This window comes from Salvelinus sp. IW2-2015, linkage group LG20 (genome assembly GCF_002910315.2).
Source record: "Salvelinus sp. IW2-2015 linkage group LG20, ASM291031v2, whole genome shotgun sequence".
Taxonomy (NCBI): Eukaryota; Metazoa; Chordata; class Actinopteri; order Salmoniformes; family Salmonidae; genus Salvelinus; species Salvelinus sp. IW2-2015.
Window position 1 is genome coordinate 14,082,130 of NC_036860.1, and position 12,108 is coordinate 14,094,237.

Genomic DNA, 12,108 nt, shown 5'->3' on the forward strand with positions numbered 1-12,108 from the left:
TAACGCTCAAAAAAATTAAGGAACACTAAAATAACACATCCTAGATTTGAATGAATGAAATATTTCTATTAAATACTTTTTTCTTTACATAAGTTGAATGTGCTGACAACAAAATCACACAAAAATATCAATGGAAATCAAATTTATCAACCCATGGAGTCTGGATTGGAGTCGCACTCAAAATTAAAGTGGAAAACCACACTACAGGCTGATCCAACTTTGATGTAATGTCCTTAAAACAAGTCAAAATGAGGCTCAGTAGTGTGTGTGGCCTCCACGTGCCTGTATGACCTCCCTACAACGCCTGGGCATGCTCCTGATGAGTGTGCGGATGGTCTCCTGAGGCATCTACTCCCAGACCTGGACTAAAGCATCCGCCAACTCCTGGACAGTCAGTGGTGGGCGTTGGTGGATGGAGCGAGACATTGTGCTCAATTGGATTCAGGTCTGGGGAACGGGCGGGCCAGTCCATAGCATCAATGCCTTCCTCTTGCAGGAACTGCTGACACACTCCAGCCACATGAGGTCAAGCATTGTCTTGTATTAGGGGAAACCAGGGCCAACCCGCACCAGCATATGGTCTCACAAGGGGTCTGAGGATCTCATCTCGGTACCTAATGGCAGTCAGGCTACCTCTGGCGAGCCCATGAAGGGCTGTGCGGCCCCCCAAAGAAATGCCACCCCACACCATGACTGACCCACCGCCAAACCGGTCATGCTGGAGGATGTTGCAGGCAGCAGAACGTTCTCCACGGCATCTCCAGACTCTGTCACGTCTGTCACGTGCTCAGTGTGAACCTGCTTTCATCTGTGAAGAGCACAGGGCGCCAGTGGCGAATTTGCCAATCTTGGTGTTCTCTGGCAAATGCCAAACGTCCTGCACCGTGTTGGGCTGTAAGCACAACCCCACCTGTGGACGTCGGGCCCTCATACCACCCTCATGGAGTCTGTTTCTGACCGTTTGAGCAGACACATGCACATTTGTGGCCTGCTGGAGGCATTTTGCAGGGCTCTGGCAGTGCTACTCCTTGCACAAAGGCGGAGGTAGCGGTCCTGCTGCTGGGTTGTTGCCCTCCTACGGCCTCCTCCACGTCTCCTGATGTACTGGCCTGTCTCCTGGTAGCGCCTCCATGCTCTGGACACTACGCTGACAGACACAGCAAACCTTCTTGCCACAGCTCGCATTGATGTGCCATCCTGGATGAGCTGCACTACCTGAGCCACTTGTGTGGGTTGTAGACCCCTTCTCATGCTACCACTAGAGTGAAAGCACCGCCAGCCTTCAAAATTGACCAAAACATCAGCCAGGAAGCATAGGAACTGAGAAATGGTCTGTGGTCACCACCTGCAGAACCACTCCTTTATTGGGGGTGTCTTGCTAATTGCCTATAATTTCCACCTGTTGTCTATTCCATTTGCACAACAGCATGTGACATTTATTGTCAATCAGTGTTGCTTCCTAAGTGGACAGTTTGATTTCACAGAAGTGTGATTGACTTGGAGTTACATTGTGTTGTTTAAGTGTTCCCTTTATTTTTTTTGAGCAGTGTAGTTTGTCTTGCCCATTATTCAGCCTCTGAATGGCACACATACACAATCCATGTCTCAAGGCTTAAAAATCTTCTCCTTCTTCTACACTGATTTGAAGTGGATTTAACAAGTCACATCAAAGGTAGTTTTCACCCGGTCAGTCTGTCATGGAAAGAGCAGGTGTTCTTAATGTTTTGTATACTCAGTGTATATTATTATCATGTAACTAAATTCCCCCTCTTCCACTCACCTCTCTTTTCTCTCTCCTTCCCTCTCTCTCGCTCAGATCTGTGACTTTGGGCTGGCCCGTGTGGAGGAGCCGGACCAGTCTCGTCACATGACCCAGGAGGTGGTGACTCAGTACTACCGGGCTCCTGAGGTGCTGATGGGCAGCCGCCATTATGGCTCTGCCATAGACGTCTGGTCGGTGGGCTGCATCTTCGCTGAACTACTGGGTCGGCGCATCCTGTTCCAGGCCCAGAGCCCCATACAACAGGTAGAGAGTGTAGGGCTGTTGCGGTAACCATATTACCGCCACATCGGCAGTCACGAGTCATGAAGGCAGTCGAATTCCATGTGACTGTTTGGTCACGGGAGTTAGGCTTCTCCAAGCTCTGATGCTGTTGATGGTCATTAGTAGCCTACAAAACTTGCTAACTGCCTGGTACTCAGCACTCTATTGTCCCTCTAATCACTCTGACATCAATGCAAATCTAATCGAAAATCTAATCAAACAATTCATGAGAGCCCATGAGCTCCTGTTGCGCAACATTGATGGCCTCTAATAAAAAGAGGAACCCATCCGCTTTCTATAGGCTAGGCCTACTATATTATTTATTTCTCAACTTTCCTAATATTAAGCCAATTGCTTATCTTTGGCTGGCATGAAAATGAACCACGGGAAAAGTGTCCGCCATTCGCTATTTAAGTGCATAGATGCCATGTATTTCCCCCCCTGCCCCTGTTTCGATACAAACAGTACCAATCAGAAGTTTGCACTCACCTACTCATTCCAGGGTTTTTCTTATTTTAACTATTTTCTACATTGTAGAATAATAAGACATCAAAACTATGACATAACACGTATGGAATAATGTAGTAACCCAAAAAGTGTTAAACAAATCAAAAATATATTTTAGATTCTTCAAAGTAGCCACTTGGAATCAAACCAGGATCAGTAAGACTGAGATGCAGTGTCTTAGACCGCTGCGCCACTTGGGAGCCCTTTGTATTCGATCCTATTTAAGATGTTGCTGTTTGCCTTGTTGACAGCTTTGCACACTTGGTATTCTCTCAACCAGCTTCATGAGGAATGCTTCTTATTGGTGTCCTTTCGTAGTGGTTTCTTTGCAGCAATTTGACCATGAAGGCCTGATTCACACAGTCTCCTCTGAACAGTTGTTGAGATGTGTCTGTTACTTGAACTCTGAAGCATTTATTTGGGCTGCAATTTCTGACGCTGGTAACTCCTAATGAACTTATCCTCTGCAGCAGAGGTAACTCTGGGTCTTCCATTTCTGTGGCGGTCCTCATGAGAGCCAGTTTCATCATAGCGCTTGATAATCATAGCGCTTGGTCGTTTTTGCGACTGCACTTGAAGAAACTTTCAAAGTTCTTGACATTTTCTGGATTGACTTATCTTCATGTCTTAAAGTAATGACTACCTCATGAAGCTGGTTGAGAGAATGCCAAGAGTGTGCAAAGCTGTCAAGGCCTAGGGTGGCTACTTTGAAGTATCTCATATATAAAATATATATTTAAACACATCTCACTTTTTTGGTTCCTACATGATTCCATGTGTGTTATTTTATAGTTTTGATGTCTTCACTATTATTCTATGATGTAGAAAATAGTAAAAAATAAAGAAACTCTTGAATGAGTATGTGTCTAAACTTTTGACTGGTACTGTATATTATTTAATATATGTAAAGACAATAGTCTGATGGGTGACAATATTATTATCACTTGTGAATTATATATTATCACTTGTGAATGATGCGACTTTTTCGAATCATAGTCGCACACCTCATGTAGCTTAGCACCTAGGCCTATATGTTTTGATAAGGTTTGTGTCACAACTAAAGTGGCTAAATAACTTCTTAAAATTAAGCATATTAATTCATTTTACAAGGGGTGTGGAGCCTAACTGGCATACATAAAAGCATTACATGCATAATCGCATTTGCGGTCAACCACATTGAGTAAAACATGATTATTTTTATGTGTTTCTCACACGAATAGAATAGTTTTGTACTATGGGGGTATAGCAGATTGGCATAGGCTAGTGCTTTTGTTGTTCGTTAGGGCTTCTCATCTTATTGGCTGACAAAATAAATGTGGACAGTTCTTCCACTATCTTTAATATGCACTTCGGAATTGGATAAGGACGTGCGCAGTTGCGTCCCCGATGTGTCGGTCTTCACTTGTAGCCTGTGAGAAAGACCCGATCACGTGATGGAGAGCAATGTGAGTGAGAGGTGCATCGGTGCAAGTAGCACTCAGGGAGAAGTGCACAACGCAGCACTCCGGGCCAAGGGCACAACGGCCACTGGCCGCTAAAGGCATGGATTGTTTTAGGGTGTATTACGGCCAAACAAAGGGGATGCCGCCGTGTAATTTGAGGCATTATTAAGTGCTTGTCAAATTGTGAATGACAGACTGATGAAGTGTGTATAGCCTGCGGAAAAAAACTATGGAGCTCATTCCTTTTTTTCTAGCAACTTTTTTCAAATCATCATTATTTGCATCATGCAGCCTTGCAATGTATTAAAAATTGAAATATTTAGCCCAACGTTTGTAGAACAACTAAAGTTACATTTAATAACTCTAAACATATAGGAGTATATTGCTTTGTTAACCGCTCAACACAGAATAGCCGCATGTGTGGGTACTCCCTCAAATCGTTTGTAGAAAATATCCTTTCTATTTTATTCAGCTTTGTTCAATTGTATTCTTCATAATATAAAATAATGCCACGGAATTCTAAGCAAATTTTGTCTGCTAAATGAACTAGTGTAGCCTATAGCCATTTGGCATATCCAGATCAGGACCTAACATAAGGACAACTCAGAGTATGCTATTCTGTTCTTCTGAAATAGACAACATATCATGCTTCTTTAGACCTGTCTAAAATAAATAATTGATTTCTTGTGAAGGTGTAGGCTATATTACATGGATTTATAAACGTATTAAAATGTAGATGCTCCAAAGATCTGCATCAGTGGCTTGTGTGGAAGCCAGGAGATGCGAAATGTGTTTGTTAATTAACGGTCAATTACCGTGAGACCGACAGTTATTTGCTTGACAGTCACCGGCTGACTACATTTTGTGTCCGCCACAGCCCTTGTAGAGGGGTGGGGGGCACAGAACCCTGGGAGGGAGGAAGGAGGGAAAGCCATCTAAAGGTGTAATCTGTCTGGGCAATTTTTAAAAACTTTTATCTAACAATTAATAATCAAGTAATGTATCGAAATTTTGGCACTTGTGGATGGTCGGTTTTTATTTATTTAGGTTTGTTGTCAAATTAAATCTTCTCTCTCCCACCCTCACTCACTATTCTCTCCCTCTACCCCTCAGTTGGATCTGATCACTGATTTGCTGGGTACCCCTCCTCTCTCTGCCATGGCATCTGCCTGTGAGGGGGCAAGAGCTCACATCCTGAGAGGACCTCACAAACCGGTACTACCCCCTCACTACTCACTAACTGATCTGACCTTTATTTTGTATTACTATGAGACAGATGTGGTCAAATATTGCCCTACTTGCACTTTACAAATGAAAACAACTTACTTCCAACTAGGGTTGTTACTGTGACCATATTATCACCACACCTGCGGTCACGAGTCATGACTGCAATCAAATTCCACGTGACTGTTTAGTCACGATAACTAGGCTTCTCCAAAACTGCTCTCTGCTGCCACTGATGGTCATCAGTAGTCTACTGAACTTGCTAACTGCACTTATTGTTCTTCTAATCACTCTGACGTCAATGCAAATGCAATCAAAAATCAAATCGAACACTTCATGAGAGCCCATGAACATTTCTATAGGCTATGCAATTGCGTGAGAAAATAGAGTTTTGAAGGCCTCTATTAAAACGACGAGGGAGGATCCCATCAGATTTCTGTAGGCTAAGCCTACTATTTATTTCTCAACTTTCCTAATATTAAGCACATTGCTTCACTTTACAACAGGAGTATGGCCTACCTGGCTGGTATGAAAATGAACTGTAGGAAAAGTGTCCTCCATTTGCTATTTGTGCATATGATGACATGTATTATTGATTTTTCCCCCCCCACCTCTGTTCCGACGGGTGCATGATAGTCAGTCACACACCATGTAGCCTAGTCCATAGGCCTATATGTTATACGGTTTGTATCACAACTAAAGTGGCCAAATAACTCTAAACCTAGCCTAGGCATAGGACCCCTGGAACACGGTTGGAGAGCCCATAGCCTACAGAGCCTAGTGAAACGTGTTCTTATAAGCCCGGCCGTTGCGCAATCGCGTGTGTAAAGACTTTTGACTGGCCATTATTTAAAAGAGGGTCCCAGCTTACTTGTGATGCTATATTTCTTGCTCACTTCTTAAAATGACGCACATTAATCTGCTTTACAAGCGGTGTAGCCCACCTGGCATACATAGACGGCGTGTGAGTTAACTTAGGGGAAGATCATTTCCCCCATTAAAAATGCACCTTTTATATTAAGAGCATTACATGCAAAATCGCATTTGCAGACTTATGTAAGAGAGCCTACTTACTATTCGTAATGTGATGAATAGATTGGATAGTCATAATTTAGGCTAACAATATAACTCAAATCAGTGTTAGCAAAAAATAATGTTCAATGCATGGCAAATCAATGCTTTAGTATCCTATTTTTTATTGTTTTATTTATTTCTCTATATAATTTTGTGAAATCAATTTACTTAAGGGAAAGCTTAGCTTCCCCTAGTCTTATGGACGCGTCACATATTCTTGCATAATAAAACGTAATGTCCATTTGCTATTCATTTGCAGGCAACAGATTACAAGTATTATATTTTTTGGTGGGCCATTCTAAATCAAAAGTAATTCCACACATACACTATATATATACAAAAGTATGTGGACACCCTTTCAAAATAGTGGATTCGGCTATTTCAGCCAGCTGTTGCTGACAGGTATATAAAATCAAGCACACGGCCATGCAATCTCAATAGATAAACATTGGTAATAGAATGGCCTTATTGAAGTGTTCAGTGACTTTCAACGTAGCACCGTCATAGGATGCCACCTTTCCAACAAGTCAGTTCGTAAAAATTCTGCCCTACTAGAGCTGCCCCAGTCAACTGTAAGTGCTGTTATTGTGAAGTGGAAACGTCTAGGAGCAACAACGGCTCAGCCGCAAAGTGGTTGGCCACACAAGCTCACAGAACAGTCTGTCCTCGGTTGCAACACTCACTACCGAGTTCCAAACTGCTTCTGGAAGCAACGTCAGCACAATAACTGCTCTTCAGGAGCAGCGTGAAATGGGTTTCCATGGCTGAGAAGCTGCACACAAGCCTAAGATCACCATGCGCAACGCCAAGCATCGGCTGGTGTGTTGTAAAGCTCACCGCATTGGACTCTGGGAGCAGTGGAAATGCGTACTCTGGAGTGATGAATCACGCTTCACCATCTGGCAGTCCGGCGGACTAATCTAGGTTTGGCGGATGCCAGGAGAACGGTACCTGCCCCAATGCAGAGTGCCAACTGTAAAGTTTGGTGGAGGAGGAATAATGGTCTAGGGGTGTTTTTCATGTTTCGGGCTATGTCCCTTAGTTCCAGTGAAGGGAAATCTTAACGCTACAGCATACAATGACATTCTAGACGATTCTGTGCTTCCAACTCTCTAGCAAAAGTTTGGGGAGGGCCCTTCCCTGTTTCAGCATGACAATGCCCCGTGCACAAAGTGAGGTCTATACAGAAATGGTTTGTCGAGATCAGTGTGGAAGAACTTCGACCCCATCAAACTTCTTTGGAATGAATTGGAACGCTGACTGCGATCCAGGCCTAATCGCCCAACATCCGTGCCCGACCTCACTAATGCTCTTGTGGCTGAATGGAAGCAAGTCCCTGCAGCAATGTTCCAACATCTAGTGGAAAGAATTCCCAGAAGAGTGGAGGCTGTTATAGCAGCAAAGGGGGGACCAAAACCCATGGTTTTGGAATTAGATTTTTGACGACCAGGTGTCCACATACTTTTGATCATGTAGTGTATATTAGTAGGCTATATGTAAAGACCAGATTTAAATGAAGAATATTATGAAGTGCTTGTTACATTGTGAATGAGAGACTGATGAAGTATGTGCAGCCTGCGAAAGGAGCAGAGCTCATGCCTTTTCATGCAACTTTTTTCAAATCATCATCAGTCCCATCATGCAGCCTTAGGCTGTATGTTTAGATTTGTAATCTATTCAAAGTTTATCACAACAAAAGTTGCATAAATAACTCTAAATTAAACATATAGGAGCACCCGTTTCTTTAACGGCTCAACACAGAATAGCTGCATGTGTCACTCCCTCTGAAATTGTTTGGGGGGGGGGGAAATATGCTTTCTATGATATTCAGCTATGTTCAATTGTATTCTTCATACTTTAAAATAATGCCACGGAATTCTAAGCAAATCTTGTCTGCTAAATGAGCTGGTCTAGCCCATAGCCAGACCAGGGCCTAACATAAGGACTACTCTATTAAATACATTTCTTGTACTTTTTGTACTTGGATTGTAGGCTGTGCGTGCAAGCCAGGAGATGCCGAACGTGTTTATGTTAATACCCCCCAAAAATATTTTGGAAGAAATAGAGAAACGTGCAAGGGTGCCAGAATATTACTGCTCATGGCCCAGTTTCCCAAAAGCATCTTGAAAGACTAAGTTCATTGGTGAACTTAGCCTTAGGATGCTTTTGGGAAACCGAGCCCAGATATGATCTATACCCTACCCACAATCCTTACCTAAAACTAGGTGCAGCAGTTCATGAAGTAAAATCTACCCCCCCCCTTCCCCCTCAGCCGTCACTCTCTGTGTTATACATGCTGTCTGACGGGGCGACCCACGAGGCCGTGCACCTGTTGTGTCGTATGCTGGTGTTTGATCCGGTGAGTACAGACAGAAGTCTATAGAGAACTGTCACTCTAAAGGCTTCCTCTTTTTAATAGGGACATTTAAGCAAGAGCTGGAAAATGTAGTTAGCTACAGTAAGGGAGAAAATACAAGATTAGAGGGGGACCAACTTTCTCTCTATGTGTGTGCGACTCAGGCCAAACGGATCTCGGGCAGCGACGCCCTCTCCCACCCCTACCTGGACGAGGGCCGTCTGCGCTACCACACGTGCATGTGCCAGTGCTGCTACTCGGTGCCCAGCGGGCGTGTGTACACGCGGGACTTTGAACCGCCCGCCGACCGCAACTTCAGCCACAGCTACGATAACAGCCTGCTCTCTGTCTGGCAGGGCAAAGGTAGGAGCTATCTGGTGCTCTTCCCTCTACTCCTCTTTCTCGTCAGTTCTCCTCTGTCTTTTTTCCAACCTGGCTTGTTATTGAAATTGATGGCCTGTTGCGATCTCGTTCTCGCAATCTCTCCTCTCTCTCTCGCTCTATCAGAGCTCATCCATCACTTCATATCAGAGCACCAGCAGGGGAAACGAGTGCCGCTGTGCATCAACCCCCAGAGTGCCGCCTTCAAGACCTTCATCAGGTGAGGAACACCAAGGGAAGGATGGACCAACACAACTAACATACATGCAGCTTAAAATACTGTTTTGCCATGTACTATCTACATCTCTCTTTGTTTATCTTTCTCGGTCTCTCTCAGGTCTACTGCGTGGCATTCCTCCAAAGTCTCCAGGAAGGAGGAGAGATGAAGGGGAGTGTCGTTCATGTACAAGAGGAATCGTGGGAAATTCAGTTTGATAAAAAGAACAAGACTTGCTTTGGTCCATATAATAGAGATAGGCTTGGGTTTCTTTGGATGAAGGGGAGGTGTGAATGAAACCGTACGCCAGCCTCTCCGAGAGAAGAACAGTGTCTGTCAGGGGAAATGCTCACTTACTAAAGACTACATTTCCCTTCAATGAAAACTACAGTTCAACTATGAAAACTACTATTGACACTGGTGAAGACTTGACGACACCAACGCTATAGGCATTTCTGAAAACTAAAATGTGCTGCTGAATTTAAAAAAAGGAATAAAGAAAGAGCGAAGAGTGGCAGAAGAGGAAAATTATTGGAAACATTTATTACTAGAAGAGTTGTAGTTGGTTGTGTTGTGCTCCAACGTGGTTGATGGCGGAGAGACAAAGGAATAGCTGTTTTACTATTTATGTTGAATAATTGTTCTGCTCTGTTAAGTCATTCCAGCCGCGTGCAATATGATGAAAAGCAATGTGCTCCTGGCGATACCGTACTCTCTTACCTGTGCGCTCAGTGACTTAGGCATGTTAATGTCACATTGATGACCCTACCTTTTATCATTGATTCTATTGATTTGGTTTGATAGTTTCCCTGTACCCATTCTCAATATCTTCGGTAAACTGGTCTTAGATCTGCGCTACAATGCAACCTCTGGCCTTGAGCGTCGCTCCGTGCTACTTGTGAGTCTTCCCTCCCAATCTGCCCTTGTCCATAAGACCAAACCATTTCCAAGACAACAAATTGACCGGGTTCTTTGATTGGGTGGGGCCACAGCAGGGGAGGAGCTTCTGGAACTCGAGGTAGATGGAGCCTCGCCCATGTTTTTAAAATCATTATTTTATATTTTAATTTATCGTTTGATTTAGCTCCTTTGAGTGGCAGTTTGAGCTTGGGCACATGTCGTGCCCATGTACTGAGTAGTCAGCCATTTAGGTGTGTGTGTGCTCACGTGTGTAGAGTTTAAGGGAATGTGCAGTTTTCTACTTCAATGATCTCATTACCTCAAACAGTTGGCGTCAAAAAGGGAACCCAGAGAGAGTCTACTGGGTAAAGTGTACATAGACCCAACTCCACTACTACGTACTGTAACGTGATGTCATTACTTTGTACTAAATCTCTGTCCTTAACCTCTCTCTGTCACTCCCCTCCTTTCTCCCTCTTGGAGAGAGAGAGGGATGGAGGATGAGGGACAGATGGCAGGAAGAACAGCTTGTTGAAATGTATTGGTGAAATGCTGCTGTGTTTTGGTTTTCCTTTATTGGTTGTTGGTTTATTTCCAGTTGAGTTCACGGCTCAGGTGTTCCATTGCAAATACTGTGGACCCGACCACACAAATACACACAGATATTATTCACCAATAACATTGTGCCTCAATTTTTTTTTGCCCACAAAGAGGAACCGCAAAGCTCTGTGCGCTGAAGCTCTGACTGGAGCTAGTACTAACTAAAATGAGGCTCCTGAAGACGCTGTACTGTGCTTGTTGGCATTGCTGTCATGGCAGTGGTCAGGCCCTTGTCCCGCCACTTGATGGTGCTATTGGCAGTGTAGGCTAGGGGGTGATGGGGATTGCCAAAATGTTTCACTTAAACCTGCATGTGTGTATTTATGATTTAAAAAAAGGAAGAGGATTTGGATACAGTGCAATGGGAGTTGTCGCCATGGACAAACCTTCCTTGTGGTGATGTTAATTAGATTTTCGGAAATATTATTTGTTTTAATGTGTTTTTATTTAGTACTGTTTTGTGATGTGATTCATTTAAAAAAAGTTTTTTTGGTTTCACAAGTTGGCTATTGTCTTTAGTAGAGAGTCCAAGCAGGCTGGGTTTTAGAAGAGATCCCCAGGGTCCGTCTCTCTCTCTCTCCCTTACACCCTCCTTTCTTCTCTCTATCCCCCTCACACTGTCCTCTCGTCTCTGTTTGCCTTTATAGCAGGGTCATATTCACTAGGCACCAAAAAGAAAAGACTAAAACTGTGAGGGACTACTTGAACTTGTCCAATAAGAAACTTGATGCAAAATGTTTTCCTACAGTGTGCACTAAGGAATATGACCCAGCTATGCTTGAGGTAGAAGCCAATAAGGACATCTTCCTCATTGGAGGAGCTTCCTCTGGCAGTTAAATAGTTTAAAGCAGCTTTTCATCATCTCCTTCTTCCCTTTATTGGCACTGACAGGAGAAGACGCGTTAAAGCAATGTAGTAGAGAGAAGCTCAGTTGGGGAGTTGCTTTCACATGTCCAGTTCTCTTCAGGCCAGATCTAGGATCTGTCCCAAATGGCACTACTTTTGAGGGTCAAAAGTAGTGCACTATATAGGGAATAGGGTGCCATTTGGGACGTACACCCTACTGAAGGAAAGGAAGCAAGTCTATCCTTCGTTTGTGCCATCAATAGGCACGGGAGAGAGACTACACCTGGGAATGTAGATGTTAGAAAAGCGGGAGAAAAAAATGATACTTGTGTTTTTTATTGTTCTGAATATGAAACTGATGTTTTGAAGAAAGAAAAAAAAATTGTCATGATATTTTAGGAAACGTCTTTGACTTGTGTTCCCAACAAATACTTGAATTTCTTAAGAAAACAACTAGAGTATAGTAGTGGATGAATAAATGGATAGTCACTGGATAATATTCCTGTATGGTGTCTGT

The 12,108-nt window shown here is 43.5% G+C and overlaps 1 protein-coding gene across 1 annotated transcript in view; it reads left to right on the forward strand.

Annotated features, from left to right (window-relative positions):
- Positions 1 to 12,090, forward strand: part of nlk1 (nemo-like kinase, type 1) — a 21,565-nt gene extending 9,475 nt beyond the window's left edge. Inside the window, exons 6-11 of the mRNA XM_024011929.2 lie at positions 1,817 to 2,026; positions 5,107 to 5,208; positions 8,564 to 8,650; positions 8,812 to 9,010; positions 9,155 to 9,248; positions 9,366 to 12,090. Coding sequence (XP_023867697.1) covers positions 1,817 to 2,026; positions 5,107 to 5,208; positions 8,564 to 8,650; positions 8,812 to 9,010; positions 9,155 to 9,248; positions 9,366 to 9,414 — 741 coding nt within the window. The 3' untranslated portion in view covers positions 9,415 to 12,090. The remainder of the gene's footprint in view (positions 1 to 1,816; positions 2,027 to 5,106; positions 5,209 to 8,563; positions 8,651 to 8,811; positions 9,011 to 9,154; positions 9,249 to 9,365) is intronic.
- The last annotated feature ends 18 nt before the right edge of the window (positions 12,091 to 12,108 follow it).